The 21,811-nt window shown below is 43.0% G+C and overlaps 1 protein-coding gene across 1 annotated transcript in view; it reads left to right on the top strand.

The window, feature by feature from the left end:
• The window catches only part of MAGI2 (membrane associated guanylate kinase, WW and PDZ domain containing 2), a 1,298,069-nt gene that overhangs the window by 1,233,100 nt on the left and 43,158 nt on the right, over nt 1–21,811 (top strand). The window contains 1 exon segment of the mRNA XM_055301214.1: nt 6,138–6,276. Coding sequence (XP_055157189.1) covers nt 6,138–6,276 — 139 coding nt within the window.

The raw sequence follows: 21,811 nt of genomic DNA, 5'->3' as shown, positions 1-21,811 counted from the left end.
AGGATTAATGAGTTCTTATAAAGATTTCATTGAACCAAACCAAATAGTTTCTCTACGACTTGGCTACAAAGGTGCGCACAGTATAGAGTTTTTTTTTTTTTTCTTACAACTTGAACTATTAACCACTTAAGAAATACTGAAACGTTTACCTTTTCCTGCCTTGGTTTTTTAATAAGAAGAGGAAAAAGTTTGGCCTGCAGAGCCCCTGGCAAGTTCAAGGATTTGGTAATAGGTTTGTTAAAGAAAAAACTCTGCCACGATGTATGAGCGGAAATGTGGGAGTAGAAATGCAGAACTTATTAGGCTGTGCCGAGAGAGGGCAGTCTTGTCTTTTTCCTTTTTTCTTTTCTTTTCTCTCTCTTTTTTTTTTTTTTTTCAGTTGAAGTATAGTTGACACCCAACATTACATTAGCTTCAGGAGTACAATACAGTGTTCAACAAGTCGATGCGTTATGCTGTGCTCACCACAGCCGTAGCTACCTCTGTCACCATACCCACTATTACAGTACCATTGACTCTCTTCCCTGCGCTGCACCTTTCATCCCTGGGACTTACTCATTCCGTAATGGGAAGCCTGTACCTCCCACCCCCTTCACCCATTTTGCCCATCACCCCCCTGCCATTCCCTCAGCCAACCATCAGTTTGTGAGAGGATGGTCTTATCTCATCCCTTGCCCCTAAGACATCGTTACAGTATTTTTAGTTGCCCCAAGGGAAACACAGATATAAGTCCTTTTCCCATAGGAAAAAAAATTAAAACCTAGAAGTTTATCTTAAGTCTTTTGGTTAGTTTCCTAAACTTGACATCTCCTTGACACACACAAATTAATGCATACACACTGGTGAACTTCGGGTCTCCCTCTCTCTCTCCCCACCTCCCTTTTTCTCTCTCCTCATAGCCTTCCTCCTCCCATCTCTCTCTCTCTCTCTCTCTCAGTTCTAACAGGAACTTGATATTTTAAAACTTCTCTAAGAACAAGTGAAGCAGTTGTTGGGTTTTTTTTTCTTCCCCTTAGGTAGGCTTCACACCCAGCATGAAGCCCAATGCAGGGCTTGAACTCACGACCCTGAGATCAAGACTTGAGCTGATATCAAGAGTTGGACACTTAACCGACTGAGCCGTGCAGGTGCCCGGATAAGTAGAGATTTCTAAAGTTCCATTTTAGTAACATGGCTTAGTTGAAGATAGCCCTGTAACAGAAAGCATAGAAAGAAAAGACTGCATCAGAATCACAACTGGTCTTTTTTCTCCATCCCTGAAAGGACCACAAATTTACCATTGGTTTTATCAAACTTATTGCCCTAATTGATTCACATGTGAGGGAGGAGAGTGGTGCTCTTCAATGGCTGCATCCTGACAGCTGCAATGAAGTCAGATGAGGTAGGAAGGTAACCAGAGAACTTCTTCTGCCCCTGACAAACTCTTCTCATTATACATCCAGATAGAAAGGATGGAAGCAAAAGGAATCACATCCAAAATTTGTTTAGGGAGTCCCAGTTAAGATGATTGTGCATACTACTAATAGTGGGGTGAAAATAAAAATTAAACCTTTTGTACAATTTCTGTCATTTCACAAAGAGGAACAGGGGTCTTGAGTTGTGCCTGCACTGAGTTTGTTACTAGTGATGGTAGGTCTGAATGAGCTGGCCCACTTTTGTCATCTGCCCAGAACACTTTGTAAGATTCAGAGTCTCTGACAGTGACAACAGTTCCATCTTATTACCCGACAAGCATCCTCCCACACATGCCAGATTTTTTTCTGAATTTGGTAAGATCTCAAACTATTCCCAATCTTCCATTGCTTACAATGAGGTAAGAAATTGACAGACCACATCCTCCAGTATCCTGTCATGGGGAGAGGACTTGGGAGAGACTGGAAGTCTTAGATGAAGGCGTAGGATCATCACTCCAAACAGCATCAAAGGTGGTCTCTTCTGAGGAGACCCTGCAATGAAAGCTAAAAGTATGGACATCTGCCATGAAAAGAGATCAGGCCATGCTCTTTGGTGCTCAATAAAAATAATAGCTCTCACTCTTCCCAGAGCCCTGTCCCTGAAACTCTTGTATAGGAGATATCAGAGCAGCCCCCATGTGGCCGTGGAACCCTCTGCTTCTCAGCCGCCCCTGCAGTCTTCCACCCTACCATTTCTCCCTCCCATGCTAATGTTTCTTCCCTTCTAATGAGCTCTTAGTAGGGCAAAGGGAACATAAGAAATGCACAAGAAAATAAAAACATCAAATTTTCTAAGTCTTGCTATATTCAAGTATGTGGCCAGAATGCAGATGACATGTGACTATTTCTGTGACACCATGAGATTCCTTTGCCTTCCACATGACTCTTGCTGCAGCATCTGTCTCAAGACAGAGGTGTCCTCAGGCAATGGTGGCTGTCAAGGGTTGATTTGGGGTCAAGACTGCTTATAACCGCTTCTCCCATGATTCTCAAGATAAGCCATGTATAAACGCTTTCATTCATTCACAAATATGTACCACGCATCCCATACAAGATATATCGTTAAAAAGAACCCCTAATCCCATGGGGCACCTGGGTGGCTCAGTTGATTAAGTGTCTGGTTCTTGGTTTCAGCTTAGGCCAGGATCACAGGGTCATGGGATCAAGCCTCCTGTCAAGCTCCATGCTCACAGACAGTCTGTTTAGGATTTTCTCTCTCTCCTCATCTCTCTGCCCCTCCCTGCTCAATCAATCAATCAATCAATAAATAAAATGAAATTAAAAAAAATAAAAATAAAATAAAATAAAAAGGACCCATTCCCTGCCCTCATTTGCCCCACCATTCCCTTCCTCACAACCTCCCAGTTTCTCACTTGGACAGATAGCATAACCTCACAACTTCAGTTCCCTTCTTCAGTCTCCCATTTTCTCTCCAACCCACTCTCCATACTAATGCCTCAGGGAAATTTCTAGCTACCACTTTGCTTCCCTGGTCAGGTTACCAGCTGATTAAAATTTTCAGTGCCTTACTGTTGCCTTTAAAATAAAGCCTGGGGGTCTCTGGGTGGCTCATTCAGTTGAGCATCCGACTCATGATTTCAGCTTGGGTCTTGATCTCAGGGTTGTGAGACCAAGCCCCATGTCAGGCTCCAAGCTCAGCATGGATTCTGTTTGATATTCTCTCCCTTTCCCTCCACTCTTCCCCAATCATACTCCTCTCCCTCTCTTTTTCTCTCTCTCTCTCAAATAAATAAATAAAATATATTTTTTAAAAAAATAAAGCCTGAACTCCTGAGTAGCAGAATAAACTGACAGTCCCCCAAATATACCATGGTCTCAAGTCTTGGGGTCTTTGCACATGCTGCTTTTTCTACCTAGCACGCTTTTCTTCCTTCTTCACCCAAGGAATTCTTACTGATACTTCAAAACTCAGTTGAGATGTTGCCATCTCCACAAAGCTCTCCCTGACCACCAGCATGCCCATTCTGAGTTAGATGACCCTCCTTTCTATTCTGTTAGCACTTTGTTAATATCTCTGTCATACCAAATATATATTGAATAATAATCATTTACCCACTTTCTCTCCAGTTAAACTGAGAATATTTTGTAGATAGAAGCTATACCACTTATCTCTATCTTTATCTTATCTCTCTAGTAGACTGTCTAGCACATGACAGGTGCCCAGAAATCATTTGATGAATGAAGAAGCTCCAAATTAGGAGAGAAGACAGAAAAGCATAAGCATAGCAAGGTGTGATAAATATGCAGTGACAAATGAATACAGAGATTGGAAGCATCCTCTTAAGAAGACAGGTCTAGGAAGGAATTCCAGAGAGGAAGATGCTTAGATTGGCCCTAAGGAAAATCAGGAGATCACCAGGCATACAGGGAAAGGGAAGGCAAAGAGAACAGTAGCATATGGAAAACCCTGGATGCTTCACTAGGCATGAAGCATTTGGGGAGATTCCTCTTAGAATGACTCTAGTGACAAAGAGAAGAAGATATTGATGGGAGGGTGACAGGAGAATATTGGAAAACCAGATAAAGGCCTCAATTGCAATAATTAGCAATGAGATACAAATGAGGGCCCAGAGACTGATGTAGAGACATTCAAGAAATGAACCCAGCATGACCCTCACTACTCTGGCTTGAGTGAGTAGTGATATCATTTACCAGATTTAGAAATTAAGAGGAAAAACTGCTTTGGAATCAAAATGGTAAGCCGAGTCTGCTAGTGTTGAGCTGGAGTTGTCCATTGGACATCCAGGTGAAGATGTGCAGTACTCATGTGGATGTGTGAGTATGAAGCTCAGAGAAGCTGAGCTAAGAATGAAGACTCTATTACAACTTCACTGGAACTTTTGTTTTACCTCTACAACTTAATACCGCGCCATGAGGTTTCAGTCATGGGTAGGAACTGGTCCCATCTCTGCCACTGGCTTGGATACAGTGGCCTCCAATAAGCTGCTCGACTTCAGGCTGTGCCTATTTTATGGGAAAGGAGGTAATTAAGGGGACCTGAAGAAAAATGTTGCAACATTGCCCCCTAAAGCAAATTAATTAATCCTGTTGTTCATGATTCTACTGTGAAATGTGGAAGTCGTACCAGTGAGGCAAACTTCTTCCACTGCCCAAAAACTATACTTTCAGAGACAACTGTACACAAAGGGGAAGGGGAAGTCTTTACCTTCATTACACTGAAGTCCTTATCCATAGAAAATCCTCTTTAAATAAAGAGAAAAGGGTCGCCTGAATGTCTCAATCAGTTGAGCATCCAGTTTTTAGCTTTGGCTCAGGTCATGATCTCATGGTCAGGGATCAAGCCCTGAGTCAGGCTCCACGCTCAGTGCAGAGCCCACTTGACACTCTTCCACTCCTCTCCCTCTGCCCCTCCCTTGCTTGCTTGCTCTCTCTCTCTCAAATAAATCATAGATAGATGATAGATGATGGATAGATAGACGATAGATAGATGATAGATAGATAGATGATAGATAGATAGATAGATAGATAGATAGATAGATTAGATAGATAGATAGATAGATAGATAGATAGATAGATAGATGATAGAGTTGTTACTCCCCTGCTACAACAAACATGTGTTTGTTCTTTCTCCCTTTAGGGGTGGGGAGTGGTCTTATTGTAGTGCCATCTTGCCATTGCGATGGCCACTTTTTGTTCCTGTTCTTGCCCAGCACCCATCTTGATAATGCTCTGCTACAGAGTTTATTTGCAATTCTGTCTGCATTATAGAGTTTAGGCTGAGATCTGCTTTAAGGGACCCAAGTAAAATAGCATTTTTGCAAAGCAACTCATTGTGCTTTTCCTGGCTAATTTCTCTTAAGTGACTAGCCCTGAAATGAAACATATTTTAATTCAAAGTTTCCTGACAGTAATGGTACTGTGGGAGTTACATGATGTGTTTGTGGTCCAGGTATCTATTCACAAAGGCTAAATGGGAATTGCTTATGGAGTCCAGGCATTTCTAACAATTCGAGAGGGATTGGTATTTAACCAAACAGTTATGGCAGTCAGGTGTGAGCATGGCAAAGATTTAGCAAGGGCCTTAGTCATCTGTGGAGAATGGAAGATCTCATTTTTAATTCAAAGGACTGTGATAGAAAACTCATCATCAAACTTGAATATCAAGCAGCCATATTTACAAAGAAGGCAATATTACAGTAGCACCCAGGGAAATTTAAATGATGCATGATAAAAATTCTCAGAGAAGCCCAAAACCAATCATCCCATCCAGCATGCCAAATTAAATGCTGCACTAAGCCCAATGCTGGCACTGTGCTCAATGAAAGGGCCTTAAAATATTTACTTCTTGCTTCAAAGCAAAGGTACCAGGTTTATTCAGAATTGTGGTATCAAACATATTTCCTAATTTTAAAAAGAAAAATGCTTCAAGTTTAATGCCTCTGCCACACTGACAAAAAAGAAGTAACATATCACCCCAACTTTATGATCTGACGTTTTACTTTCTATAAAAGTAAATCAAGTTTGGTGGTCAGATTCAGGATGCAGATGGGAATTAGCTGCTTCTAAGAAGCAGGAGGCTGTAACCAAATTGTTCAGATGCGCTCTGAAAACTGGTAATCTAAAGGATGCTTTTCTAATCTATTGGAAACACAGTGTGAGTAGAACCATCTTTGGCTGAGTTAATGTTTCCTTAATTAACAGGTAGGAGACCAAATCATTGAGATCAATGGGGAGAGCACAAGGGACATGACCCACGCCAGAGCAATAGAACTCATCAAGTCGGGAGGAAGAAGGGTCCGTCTCCTGCTGAAGCGCGGGACGGGGCAAGTCCCGGAGTATGGTATGTTTCATGTTTTCATTCACCTTTTTTTTTTGTTTGTTTCTTCTGTGTACTGTAAATGCCTCTGCTTATTTGTAAAACTATATCAGTTCTCCAATTCTACCTATATATATATTTAGCTATCAATAGATATATATATGCATATGTACATTGAAGCACAAGATTTCTGTATGTGAGCTCTTTCTTTGGCTCCCTTGGTTAAGTGATGTTTAAAATAGCAAATAGAGGACTTTTCAGGGCATCTCTGAGTGTGCAGGGAGATCCAGCCACCACTTATACATTAGAACTTTTGCAATTTGACTAATAGTCCTCTGTTCATTTGAGTCCACAGTAATTTGTCAATTTTTGCCTAAAATCGGTCATGTATCACACTGCCCTGGAGGGTGTGTGACTAGGGCCAGGTGACAAGCAACAGTCTTCAGGTTGGAAGATGAGAATGTAAACTTCAGTTCACGCAGTGGTTGCATTTTCTTGGCACTTCGGGATAGTCCAAAAATTCACTCTGACGTTGGGCTTCTCTGTGCTTTTTAGGAAGACGTAGACGTGCATTAGATTTGCCTTCAGAGGTCTTTAACGGTGTTATTTCTCAGGAACCCATTTAAGGCACCACTGACAGCTTTAATAAGAAACTGCTGGGTGGTCATTACCTGAGAAGCCTCAGTCCCTGAGCTGGGCTGTAATTAATCTCAAGGAGCGTCACCAAGACAGGTATCAGCGAAGAGCCAGGCTGGTGATATGTGTCCACATGAGGGCAATGGGACTTAACTGTGGTCCTGAATAATTAGCTCAAATTGCTGATAGAGATAAATGGACTCTTACTTTCATCCCTCCATCCTCTACCCCCCAATCCCCCCACACACACACACAAATTCTAAATAGCACTTTCTCTCTCAAATTCTACTTCTCTTAATTAAGAGTAACTTGCCTAAATTGACATTTAGGCAACTTCCTTAAGTTGGCAGGTCAGGATAGTCCTGAGTTCATTTGCAATATCTGAATTCAAATGCCCTTAAAAACTTTGTTTTTAGAATCTTGAAACCCCAAAAGGATTGGCAAGTACTCAATTAAGGAAAGCATTGAAAAGCTTCTGTAGGGCTGGCTCTAAACCCCAGGAAAGATTTCATCCCAGGTTCCCATCCTTAATGCCTGGATCTAATAAAATATTTTTGAATATTAATATTAGCAATAAGCACAGGCCTGATTCTGTTCAATGGCACCAGCGCTAATCCCTTTGTAAAGAACTAACTTTTTGTACCCCAGAGAAATAAGTGATTTGGTAAGATCAAGCTGTCCTATGAGAGTTTGTCACTTCTAAAAAATACCTTAGTTTAATGGTATGCTTCATTCTATGACAAGACCTGTTATGTGAGCTAAGGAATTTCCATAAAGTTAGTATTATTCTTATGTCCTAACAAAGTAATCTTTAAAAAGTTAATCTGAACAACATGGCTACCCAGAGCTGTCTTTTCTGTTATAGAATCCCTATTTAGTCTGTATTTTCAGCAGTTTGTCTACAGTGAGCACTTAGAACAGTACTACTGACCAAGCCCCACCATCACTCAAACTGTCATGCCTACATATGATGCTGCCTCAAAGCATCTTTAAGAAAAAATAAAAACATGTTTTGAACAAGACAAAAATTCAAGATCATGTCAACATGATCCCATTACTTCTTAACATCACTCCAAAACACCTGGTTAAGGTTGAATTATAAAATTAACAGAGTTTTGGACACAATTTTGAGGGACCAAGGGTCAATATGGTTAACTCCAGCAGTATTACAGAATTTCTTCTACATCTCTTCTTCTAAAATGTGACATGAAATTATACTTGCCAATGGTTAGAGTTTTTCAGCTACTGTTGGTGTTAGATTGACATAGATTCTGACTATAAATTAACTTTAGAGATTATGTCACAAAATATCCAATTTAATAGAGCAGAGCAATCTCCTTTAGAGAAGTAAGAGAATAATCAAAAACTGAGTAAACATTAACATCTAAGCTGAAAGATGCCTGGTTTTGCATGAGCAACCAAGAAGGTTAGGGATCAGACTTAACCTTTGAGGTCTTCAAAGGTTGAGGTCTTCTCAAAAACCTAGCATCTTTGAGGATAACTCCATCAAGTAATATTTCTAGAATCTCATAGTAACTAATGTGGTCCTCAAGACTACCCATATTCAGAGATCTGCTGGAAAGACTCCTGGGGCTCCCAGCTAAGATTTATTAGAGTGATGTAGTAAGGATACACAGTGCAATCTTGCAATCGTAAGGGGAAAAAAACAGACAAAGCCTGAAGGAATCCAGGTGTGGCCTTCCTTATTTTCTCTCTCTGTCTCATGAGGGGCCACCCAGAGAGCACTCTTCCCCCAGCAACAAAAAAGCAATAATAAATGTGTGATACTGTTGCCCATGGAAGTTCATTAGAGATTAGCACCCAAGGTTTATACTGGGTGCTGCTCATGTAGGCACTCTTTATCTAGCACATACCAAAATTCTAGACTCCTATAAGAAAAGCAGGTGCTCAGCATAAACTGTTGTGGGCACAGTTGTACATGACATACCCTTACCACTCAGGGAAGGGTCTATATTAGTGTAAGAGACAATTTGCCTGTCACAGTGCCAGAGACCAGCCAACGGCCGAACTCGCAAGCAGGTTTTCTAAGTTAGCAGTCTCAAGGCTGCCGTGCAAACTCTTTCCTGTGCCAGGAGCAAGCTAAAGAAGCAGCCACAGTCATGAGTTTTACAAATCACTCCAGCATAAAAGGAGTATCCACCACTAAGAAACATCATAATTCCTCCAGCATCAGTTTAATAGACAATACCATGAAGCAGAATTTTTGTCCAAGATAAGAGTGTATTTTAATGAAGTTGGCAAGGAAGGGGGGGGGTGGTGAGATAACAAAACCAAATAACAGAAGCAAAAACAGCGAAAGAAAATGCTTGAGGCAACCAGTAGATATAACCAAGAATATAATCCACTTTGTCCAGATGTACCCTCCTCACAGGAACACTGAATTTTCCGTCAACTCTGAGTTTAATCCTGTATTCTTTTCCTTTGTTTGCCTTTTAATATCCTACATATCACAAAAATCCATCCTTAAAAGATGATTGAGGGGGGTTATCAGAATCTATGGGAGACATAACCTGCTAGGGAGCCACATAGACCCAACCCAGCCTGGGAGAGTGAGCTTTGAAGAGTAGGAGATTGCCAGCCACCAGCCTGTGGCAGGGTTGTAAGTGATACCCACCAACCCTCCCTCTGCCACCTGCAGAATCCAGAATTCACAAGAGCTCTGAAGCAAGACCCTTATCTGGACATTTGGCCACGTCGACGAAAAGCTGATCTCAGTCAAGAGAAATACAAAACTCTTGCTCTGAGTTCCTAAGGTGATCTGTGACAGAGAGATAAGCACAGGTACAATTGAGAGGAAAAAAATACCCAGGGTAATCCGTCAGATTGTTGACTAAACAAAATCAGTGTGAATCCAAGTGAGCTGAGGAAAGGAATAAATATGCTGCAAATATGCCATCCATAATTACCGCAAGACTAATCGGCAGACGACACCCCAGCCAAGTCAGAGGCGTCAATCAGCAAATGCAGCCACATAAGTGGGGGCGGCACACAGGCTGCCGAGCAGCTGCAGGGGGAGTCGGCAAGTGATAAGGGCTTTGAAGAAGTTGCTTTTATAGCTAAGTCCTTGAAGGAGATGGATACTTCAACTCTACTCCAGTCCTCAGGATAAGAATTTGTTGATTATAAACTCCGCGGGAAGCGAGCACTCCCCCTCCCCTGACTTGCATCTCAACAACTGGCAGGAATAAGGAAATTTCACTCCACCATACTGAGAAAAGCATCCAAAGATGATGCATCAAAAGTAGCGCCCTCCTTAACACTGGCTGTTGACGTTTGAATTAGATCTTAAGAAGTTAAGAAAGAAGAAAGCATGCACGTGGTTCTAGAGCTGCCCAGGAATATATTACACAAATTAGCTCCCTGCCCTCAAATGCTGGTGTCCTTCATTAGCATTCAAGGAATGCACGGGAACCACAGAGCCAGGGCCAGGGTGAACAGAGGTGCCACTGGATGAAACCAAAATCAAACGGTTCAGACCAACTTGGGCCTTTCCCCCGGTAATATTTGCTGTTCAAATATGATCAAAATAAAGCAAAACAGAAATATGTCTTCTAGTCTTAGTGGCCCAGCCTGCTTCTTCCCTCCTAAGGCAACGGAACAGGTCTTTAGTGGCAAAGGGAGTCCAGTTGCAAATGGAGACTCAGTGGTCTCAGGAGGCCGTGCAGGGTTACAAGGATGAAGTGGAGTTCTCCTAGGATATGCGGCCCCGCAACAACGAACACCAGATGCCCACACAAAAGGAAAGAAAGAGTTAATCTGTGAGTCCGATTTCTGCCTACCTTTCCATTTTCAAAGTTAGCTGTGTCTTTTTTTTTTTAAGATTTTATTTATTCATTCATGAGAGAGACAGAGAGAGGCAGGCTTCTCACAGGGAGCCCAATGTGGGACTTGATCCCCAAACTGGGATCAACCGCTGAGCCACCCAGGCATCCCTAGTTGTGTCTTTAATGGGTTTTGACTTGACTACGGGTCTTTGGTAAATAGAATTGTTTTCATTTTATAAATATAATAAAACTGCATTAAGTAAGTAGAGAAAAGATATGAGTCAGGCCGTGTAGCTAAGGAAACGAATGGGCCAAATAGTTGTTTAGTTGAAGACTGTCTTTAATCAGGAATACCCATGATGTAAAGGATCATATCAGAGCACCAGATTGAGCAGCACTGGTCTCTACTTATAGGGCAATAGGCAATAGGCGACGTTTATTTTTTTATTCTTCTTCAGGAACATACATTGACCATTTGCAACGCCACGTATGGAGCTGAAGAGTATGATGTTAATTGAGATAAGTCAGTCCAAGAAAGACAAATACCATATGATTTCACTCATGTGGAATTTAAGACACAAACAGGCAAAAGCGACAGACAAACCAAGAAATAGAGTCTTGACTACAGAGGAAAAAAGTGATGGTCACCTAGAGGGGAGGTGGTGGGGGGTAGGGGAGCGGGGGAAATAGGTGATGGGGATTATGGAGCGCACTTGTGATGAGCATTGGGTGATTAAAATAAAAGCTTAAATAAGAATATACATTGACAAGTAAACATTTCAAGCATACTCTTATAATCTTGTTCATAGTTAGCTCAGGGAGGGCTTTCTTCCCTCTGATCATAAAAGTTAAACTACAGACAGTATACCCCTATTCAACATTCCACATGAGACAAATCTTGTCATTGCTATCATTAATTAATGTCATTACGATTCCCTTACCCCAGTCAGGGTTTTCTGAGCATCTACCATATGTGCAAGGTGCCTTGCAGGCAACTGAATGCAAGATCTAGCTCGCCCTGGCCCCAAGGGAGGACACAGGTGACCACTGACACTGTCAGACTTCCAGGATCTGCTCTCATGAAAAACCTGAAGCTGGTTTTATTACTGATTTGTGGAATTTAGTAAGTGCTTCTGGAGTATTAAGGATCCTTGAAAAGCATTTGGCTTCTACGGTTTGTTCAGCATTTCCTTTGTAGTATTTACACCAATGCTTTGTGCACTTTCTGGAGAAAGGACTCGCTGAGTATAGGTAAATTTCGGCTCAGCCCCTGTCTGAGTTCTTCGAAGCTGGTAAACCAAAACTTCATCTGGCAAATTTGCTAATCATCACTGTTCCCTCCTGTGGCTGTCAGCCCCAGGGAGCCTGGAGCACTGGCACCTCACACCCTGGGGCGTTCATGGGTGCTGCTATGCCCCCACGATAAAAGACAAGGAGAGAGTCTCCAGTGCCTTTGTTTCTTCCTCAGACCGTGTTTTTGGGGAGCTTTAGCTGGTTCCATAGCCTTTGCACTAATTCACCTGCATTTTTAATAGGGCAGAAGGCAGCTTGCTTCAATAATAAATTCTGAAATTTAATTTCAGCCTCTGACATTCATGGTTGAGTGTCTCTTCCTTTTCCATGAGAGGTTCCACAAATCACTCCTGTACACCTCCACTGAGTCAGACCCAGGGAAGAGGGCAGGCTGTCACGCACCCGGCTGCATCATACAGAGGACCTGGTTCTTCCTGCCTAAAAAGACTCAGGACTGCTCTCTGCAGCATGTAGGTGAGCCCCGGAAATGCTCTGGGAAGCTCCCAATAAGTCCCATTTCGTGGAGTCAGAGGTAGAAGCTTCCTTAAAGAACACACAACTCTGTCGTTCCTTTCCCCGTTGCTCAAGACCTCATTTATTATTTTGAGTGTTTTAAGGATAAGGATGAAATTTCGTATCTGCACATTGTTTTATTGGGAACCATGGACTATAACGAATATATTTTTTTTTCTTTTTGGACTCCCTTACTTGATTTCCAACATGCAGTTTTCTCTTTAGGGATATATTAAATGACTCCCTTCCCCACATCCTCACTTGTCGTACATTTAAGACTCTGATAAAACATAGTAGACCACATAATAACCGAGGAATCTTCCAAGAACAACCAAGGTAGCCTTTGAGGTGTGACTTCCCTCGATTCCCAAATACTTAAGTTGTTGGCCATGTGCATCTTGGAAAACCTAAATACCCCAGTGCCTCCAGCAACCCATCCTGGAGAGTCCCAGTTTAAGCTTTGATAGAACATTCCCTTCCTTCCCCCAGTGTGAACCTGGGCTCTCCCATGGAGGGGGTGGGGGGGGGAGTTTCAACAGATGTTTAGGGAGAAAGCAGCTTTCTCAGAGGAAACCCCGCAGAACACTGTAGCAGTGGAATGGACTTCAAGGAAGTCACATATTGAAGAAAATGCCTTTCACGGGGGGGCGGGGGGGGGATCAAGGATCAGAGTTAGAGCCAGAAAAGCCGGCAGCATGGCTTAAAAGTTGCGTGTGTAAGCGCACACCCACACACGATTGGGTGCATTTGGCCCAGGACTCTATTTTTAGGGTGCCATCTCAAGAAATGCCATGCCCCCAGATTGTGGGGTGCCCCTCCCCTCGCTCTGCCGCACAGGCCAGCCCACCGGAGTTTGCACTCCTCGTTGGTCCCCACCCCTGGCCTGCTGCACCCCCTGCACCCCGTCTCTCCCCCTGCACCCCCCTCCTCTGCTCTCCATCCTGACACTCGCAAGCCTCACCACTTAAAGAAGAGAGACTAGCTCTTCCTCCCATTGTCCTCCCACTTTCCATCTCTGGCCTTTTCTGACCATCTGAGCTCAGCCCCCACCCTCCTCACTGAGACAGTCTGACCCTGTGGTTCAAGTGTTGATTCAGGGTAAGCTTCAGACCCGTCAGCTGCACCCATTGGGAAGCTGGGCCAAAAGCCAAAGCTACTTCCCCGTCGCTGTCTGATTTTCTCTTGTCTCCCCTAGAGCTGACACAGAAAAGGTTCTGATCCCTGTAAAGGAGGTCAGCAAAACTCAAAGCGGAATCCAGTTCCTTTAGACAAATTCTTGGTTAGGTCCAGCCAACCGCCATCACCAGCAACCGTAGTCTCCTAGTAAATCACAAGCTTTCTTCTTTTAGAAGATCCCTTTGTGGAACATCCTAGTGGAAGCGATAGTTCCTGGAGGCAGATTTTTTTCTGTTATAAGAGAAATGTGCCTACAGCCTCGCTCAATGATAGGACTGCTGCACGTCCTGTTCTGATAAAGGCCTCCAATATTTCCTTTTAACCGAAATCCCTCAATCGGGAAAGATGAAATTATGTAACACCTTACTCCACACTCGAATTCTGTGCTCTAGTTATAGCAAAATCTCTAAACTTTGAGAATCACACCCATCTCTCACTGTGCTATTTGGGTTCATCATTTTGTTTGTTTGGTTGGTTGGGGTTTTTTTAATAGAATGACAAACGCACACTTTGTCCTGACTAGAGAGCTGTTAACTCCACTGTGGCTCAGACATCTGCTTACAGAATGACTTGCTTTCACGCTTCTGTACAAAGGTCTGGTTTGCTCAGCACGCACTAGCACTCAGGGGCTCTGGCCTCAGCAGGCCCCGGGTGTTAGGGCTGAACATGTACGCACGTACACATGTTGGTGCACCGAATATGCCAGTGTGCAACTCCCCGTTTTTCCTCTTTCACTGCAGTTTCTATGCCAGCCTCCCCAGCAATTTATTTCCACCACATTCTGGGCCCTTTTATTTGAACTCTTGTCCGTGAGGTTTCCTTGCGCATGTATCTTTCAAGCCCAGTAAAGGTCACGTTTAAAACCAGATGCGAGCCTTCTCTGTGTGACACTAAAACAGCATGATTCTTTTCGCACAAAATTACTTGCATCTTGGCAGGGCTAAGTGGTAAACTCAATTAATAAGTCCTGAAATGTAATTTCCATTTCTAGCCGTCATATAGTTAAGCTTCAGTTTTCCGACCAGGGAGAGGTCCTGCTTTCCATTTAACCTCCAGGTGTCGGTGCTCAGGGTCCCGTTCCCTTCCCCTGAGACACACACTGTGCCATGAAACACACTGCGGGGGACACAGTCGGAAATCCAGGCGGGTGCTGTTCCCTTCTGGGTGCTGAAGCCGGGCATTGCACCGCGTGGGGGGCGCATCGGGCATTTAGGTGGGGAACCTCAGCAGTCTACACCCGCAAGGAGTGCATCAGGCTCCGAGTTGGCTGAGCCGCACGGATTCGGTTGTTCGGATCACATCAGTTGTTCCAGGTGTGCGGAGCCCAGGGAAGGGAGTGGGGTCGGCAGTGGGTGGTGCTGCATCCCCTGGGGCCTGGCTCTCGGAGATGATTGATTCGGGCCTCGCCGCCTTCCTAGGACCCATCATGTGCAGAGAAAGAACTTAGTCCAAGAGCTGAGACAGACACAAGACAGGAAGGCAGCACCACATTTCTTCTTCCTGCTTTATTATTTTTTTTCCAGAAAACAGTTACACTCAGTAAGTCAACAGTGCACTTTGACTACCAATAAGCAAATTGTCAGAGGTGAGGGGACCTAGAAGAATGTACGAGATTTTAAGCGAAAACAGAGACGTAGGACATGGACACACTGTGTCTTTTTTGTAATTTTTCAAAATAAGGAAATGATTACTGTGAATGATTCTCAAATGACCACCGGTATCACTAAAACATCCCCCATGGTTAGGGGAAAATTCTACGAAAACTCTGATACGACCGTTTCAAAAAAATTTTTTAACATCGGTGCCTCCCTTGAAAGCACCTCAGGATGCCCTCAATATTTTGAGAAAATTAAAAATGGACTTTTGGAATACACATGGAGCTCAGGCTTTCACTAATTTCACTTGCTGCATGCTCGACAGGGGTAGCTCTACTTAAAGTCTTTATTCTTACTGCCTAGATAATTTGTATTCAGCTGCTCTAAACATACTAAGCAATCTTGACTCTAACCGTAATAATATATCTTTGTCACTGGTGCTGTTAATTCTAATGATTGGTCCTAGGCTGTTCCTCCCCTTCCTTTAGGAATGGTACCTTCCAGTCTCTCCATGTGCATGAAAAGTGACAAGCATGGGTCCCCATATTTCTACTTATTGGGCCACCCTAAAGACACGGTTTGTAAAATCTGCATGAATATTATCTTTCTCTAATGCGCTTTGGTTTTGCATTGTTTGTAACTGATGTATAATGCTTTCTCTTTGATAGTAGCTTGTCTAATTACTGCTAGGGCTCTGGAAAATATCTAGCTGAGACCTTACAAGTGATAAGGATAGGATTTGTGGGTTCATGAAAACTTGGGACGCATCCACTTCTGGGAGTCCAGCCCAAAACAGCTCCAGCAAGAAGGAGCTATAGGGAGGGTCCAGCAGAGGCAGCACCAGCCAGCCACGTTCTGCTCCACACACTTCCAAGAATCTTCCCTGGGCTCCGGTACAAGTAGTTAAATTGATTTCCTCTCAGCCCGAGTTCGGATAGCTCCAACCCAAGGCACCCCTTGGGCACTTGACAGAAAGACAGCCACGGTCGCCCAACATTCTAGCCTTAGGATCCCTAAAGTCCTCCTGGCATCATGGTATTTCCCCTGCCTGCCCTGTGTCAGCTTTCCACTAAGTACTGGAGCTTCTCACCTTCCTTCCTCCATGCTCAGTGATGCACCAAGTTTAAGGAGGGGGAAAAAACACCAATTGTGACTTTTTAAAAAAGAGGCATAACTTCAATCTGAACAATATTTCCTGCTATTTGAAAAAGAATATTCTCAAGCATTGGCTGTATTTTAGCCTGGCACTTGGAAAAAAGTCTTACAGGGGAAAAAAATAATAATCCTATACATAAATAAAGCAGAATATAGATGATAGCCTTGCAAATATGGTTCAAGCAACTTTTCACCCCTCAAACACATCCCTGGAGTGGCCCCGTTCCCACTATCAAATCCACTGCAGGATCCACAATTTAATAGGTAGAACTGGGATTTTGAAATGTCAGTTTGACTTTTCAGCAGAAACTGATAGCCATGCTCAGTCCCCATGGGTAGGCATAGAAGCATGAGTCACATTGATACGTTTCTCAATTCGGGTTTGATGTGACCCCATTCATACTGTCACAGCCATGGCTAAGCATCTCTCTACCCATCTCTCTGAATTTTTCCTGAAACATATTTTTCCAACTATTATGAGCCTGCTGATCACCATCAGGATTAGTTTCAATTCAACATGAAAGATAATATTATTCACTAAGCGAATTGTTTGGCCTACTGTTAACTCCTTACTAAATACTTTTATACTGATATAAGTATCACACACACACACACACACAAATTGCAATTGTTCCTTGAGGATGTCTAAAAAAACAAGTTTTAAACGTATCATCTCTCTGAAGTGTCTGTACGCAAGGATGTTATTGATCAGGGGAAGCCTGAATCAGAGCAAAAAGGAGAAAACGCCAATTTACTGGAAAAGGCATAAAGCCATGGAATAATTATCAGGGAAATCCAGTCCATTGACCATGGCTTACAGAGGTATAGATTTGTGTTCCTGACAAAAGAAAGGTATATGCTTGCCATTTAATTTACTTTAACTCATCTATAATCCATGGAACTGAGTCAACCAGTTCACCAGAGTCACAGGAGGGCCCTTTGTGGTTTCCATCCAGTCCCACCAACATCTATCAGACACCTTCTGCAATGCTGGAGAATAAAGGTTAATAGGAGAGTCTCTGCCCATGTGCATTGATAAGCAAGTAGGAATGACAGGGAGAAAACCAGGCAATGGGGCAAATATGCCAAGTATTGGCAGAGGAGCAATAAGAACCCAAGGGAGATAATATCCTAAATCAGCTCAGATTCTACACTAGACAAGAGGTGACATGCTAGCTGGGCCTTGAGGGACAAGTATGATTTCACCAGTGTGGGCAGAAGGTAAGGCCATTCTGGGCAGAGGAAACAGTTGGAGCACAGCCAGGGCGTGTGTTCAGAATGGCCATCACATACACTGAGACAGGGAAGGCACCAAATGAAAGAACATGAATGTGAACTCAGTAAGAAAGGGCCTTGTACGCCAAGCAAAAGAATTTGGATTTTATAGAACCAAGATGTCACTTAAAAATTGTTTGAGTGAATGGTGAAAATATCCACATTTGGAAATTTTCTTCAATTCTGTTTATGTGGATTTTAGAAGAAACTGGGGGCAGTTAAAATGCTATTATAAACATTGAGGCAAATTATGAGAGGACCAGACTTGGAGGAGCGATGGTGGAAATAGCACATTGAGAATAGATTCTGGAGATATTCTAACCATTCCATTGACAGAAGTCACCAAACTGGTGAATAATGGGTATGAAGGGATCCTGGAGGAGGTTTGTGGCCCAATGCTTATTGGAAGATGACACCTACAGGTGAAGGAGGAAGTTTAGAAAAACAAAGATAATGAGGTTAGTTTTGGACTTGTTGAATTCCAAATGCCCAAAGGACTCTTACCACCAGGGCAGTTGGATAAGGCACTCAGGGCAGGAGCCAGAGCATTTGGGGAGTCCCTGAGAGGACAGCGAGGGACAGGCTCTCACGGAGACCCTCTATGGACAGAGAGGAGAGTCCTTGAGACATGATCACATCCATGTGGCAAGTAAGAGAAGTCGGTGAAAGAGATAAGAAAGGACAATCTGAGAAGCAGGAAAATAACCGAAGAGAAGAATGATGGGAGCTGGAGTGAGGGTTTTGGGGAGGCTACAGGGAGAATGACCCATTTTCTTGATGAAAAAGTGGTTGCTCTGCCCCAGGATGGACTGGGGGCAGGGTGAGGAAAGGGGTGGGAAGAGGTGAGATAGCACATAACTACAGCTCCTACTTAGATTCAGTCCCGGGGTTCAGCCTGGTTTTTCTGGTTTGTTTTTTCAGAGGGCAGGGATAGGCAGGGTACAAGGATGAAAGACACTGGTTCTCCCCTAAGGAAACTGTGTAAAGAATGTTTAAGGAAAACGTGGTGTTTTTGGTTCACACACACACACAAAAATGCTCTTTAATATCACTCATTAACGTCATTCTCAAATGCATTGTGTTATATCCCTGGATTGATGCACAAAGTATTTTGAAAACAAGCATGCTCTGCTTAATTTCCCTTGCTGAGGACACATTTACCCTTTGAAATTCCATCATCAAGACTCCACTCAAAGTATCCCCTCTGTCACCATGGTAACAAAGTCCAATGACTGATTCAATCCTTCATCCTCTATAATAGTTAACACTAGTGATCAGTATGTTGCCTGGATCTTTCTCTTACTGCTCTGATTGCCCCTCCAGAGTGGCTCTCTTTCCATCCAGTAACACTGCTCCCCAACTTTTCACTCAGGATCTCACTCACCCCCATGATTCCACCTGTCACTACTGTGCAGATGACTCACTTCCCTTTTGCCATGTCTGGCTTCATTCCACAACTCCACCCTGAAACTTACCACTGCCTGCTAGACATTTCTAGCCAGACGCTTTGCATTTGTATATTCAAAATTATATTTATGAACTTTCCTCCTGATAATACTCCTCCTCTTGAATCACTTATTAAGGGACTATCAATCCTCCTCATCACCCAGCTCAACCCAACCCCCTGCCCTAGATGATAGATAGATAGATAGATAGATAGATAGATAGATAGATAGATATAGATAGATCTCTAGTTCCCAAGTGGGAGTGATTTTATGTCCCTCATTTCTCACAATGGCTCTCTCTTCCATTCCTATTGTCATTCTACTCCAGTTCAGGTCCACTCCCAAAGATTAAATAACCTTCTATCTGTTTTCTGTACTGCTATGGCCAATCTTCCCAGGTCATTGATGCCAGAGCAATTGATGTCCCTAAGGACTGTCCCACTCACTTTTTATACACACACACACACACACACACACAGCCTTAAAGTAGTCCCCAGAGCCATCCCTGTTTGGCCCCATCCAAATCAGTCTTATCTCTTCTCTCCCACAATATCCTATTTCATATCTGTGCTCCAGCTACACTGCAACACTGCCATTGCCCTATATTTCCACCTTTGTGGTTGGGCACATGCTGATCCCTTGGCTCGAGAAACCCTTTCCCCAAATCATGTCCTCCTTTAAGAACCAGGTCAAAGGCTGCCCCCTCCATGAATCCTTCCCCAAGCCCACCAATCAGAAGTAACCTCCCACTCCTCTGAAATCCCATAGCCCTTTATATCTTTCTGTCCCCTCTTACTCTGTTTTATGACAGAGTTATCAATATCCACATCCTTCCTCCTCTTTATAGAATTCAAATACTGGTCATCAACCAGGTTATTAATATGATGCTTTACAGAGTGAACGAGTAGGTGAATGAATGACTAAAGGTTTGCAGGATCAGAGTTACTACTCTGACAGCAAATTTCAATGTAAGCTTTTGTAGATAGCTGCAGAAGGCATAGGATGATATCCCAGGTTTCCACTGATTGTCTCAACCTAAACCAGAAGTAGGGTCTGGTGGTGGTGGTGGTGGTGGTTTTTATAAATTCCTGCCAGTCTGCTTGTTTTCTTATACTGTATCTCTTTCTGTTAGGAGCAGAGTGGAGGAAAACTGGGCTTATTGAATGTGCCAGGCAATCGTTTCTGGTTAATCTAGGTTTTATTATTTCTATAAGGTGTTTTCTCTCAAACTGTAGTTCTGACCTATGTTGCCATTACAAATTATAGTTTAACATGCTGGAGTTGCTTCTTTGCTATGGAAGTGCCATGTATAATATAGTCTTCTAGAGACTTCAGGGGACTGTGAAACAAAAGCTAATGTTAGATCTATCTGCGTGGGATTATGTGCCTACCTTCCTGCTGTGAAAAAGAGACCACTCTGAAAAACTCTCCAAGCTCTTTGTCTAGCCTCCTGGGTCTATATCAAGTTCAAGCGAAATGACCTATTTTATGATATGTGCCAGACATTCTTTGTGGGGGCTACAGAAAATAAATGTGGCATTGTCTCTTCCTCCCTTCCAAGAGCTCTCCACCTCATTAAAGAGCTGCAAATACTGACTTGGAACAAGTACAAGACAGTACAAACCCAAATGATAAGGGAATTTGAGACAAGAAAGGAAGATAATGACCAGAATAGTCAGACAGGGCTCCTTGAAGGAAGCCAGTCTTAAGATAACCCTTGAGAAACCAGAGGGTTTGGGATGAGCAGAGAGAAAGGCAAAGGGTGCTACAACCTAAAATAGAAATAGGAGACTATGGGAGCTGATTTTGATACTAAGAAGCAAATGACTCAACTGCAGGCAGGATCCCTTCTGAAAAGCAGAGGGGATAGAAGGGCAAGAAGTCTGAATGCCTGGAAGAGGCCAATACCTAGAAACCAGTGGCAATGAGGAGGCATAGAAGATTCTTGAGTGGCACACTGACATGGTCAAAGAAGTATTTCAGGGATTACAGAGAACGTTTTTGGAAAGAGTTTGTTTCATTTTGTTTTCAAAGAGTTTTCCATCTTAGCTACCCATTAGAAATACCTGGGAAACTTATATTTAAAAATTACCCATAGAGGCTTCTCCCCAAACCAATTAAACCATTGGGAGGGAGTAGTGATTGCCATGGGTGGGAGAGTAGGCTCAGGTATGCTGTGATTCTTTTTTAATATGCCTCAGGTCAATACAATGACTAGCAGGGTTGTGCATCACTGATGAATCAGTTAAGGAGGTAAATCAAATGAAGAGGCCATCCCAGTAACCTAGAAACGCAGGGATGGGTTAATGAGGTGCTGAAAACAATCGAAATGAAATACAGGAGAGTTGACAATATCAAGAATCTTGAAAGAAGAGTCATTAAGACTTGGTAACTGATGGTGTAAAGGTTACATCCCCAAGATAAGATACTAAGCACTGGAGAAGATGGCAGAGCCACTGTCAGGAAAAAGAAATAGGAAAATTCAGAAATGATGCCATTAACAAGACCGGTGACATTTCAAGAATGACTTAACTTCTCAGGGCCTCAGTTTTCTTCTCTGTACAATTAAAGGATTCAGTTACATGGTGCTTTTAAGTACCAGCATTGAAAGTAATGTGAGTGAACTTATCTAGTGGGGGAAAGGCAAATTGGACATCCACATGCAGAAGAATGAAACTAGACCACT

Source organism: Nyctereutes procyonoides, unplaced genomic scaffold (assembly GCF_905146905.1).
Source record: "Nyctereutes procyonoides isolate TBG_1078 unplaced genomic scaffold, NYPRO_anot_genome, whole genome shotgun sequence".
Lineage (NCBI taxonomy): Eukaryota > Metazoa > Chordata > Mammalia > Carnivora > Canidae > Nyctereutes > Nyctereutes procyonoides.
This window is presented reverse-complemented; position numbering and strand designations above follow the sequence as displayed.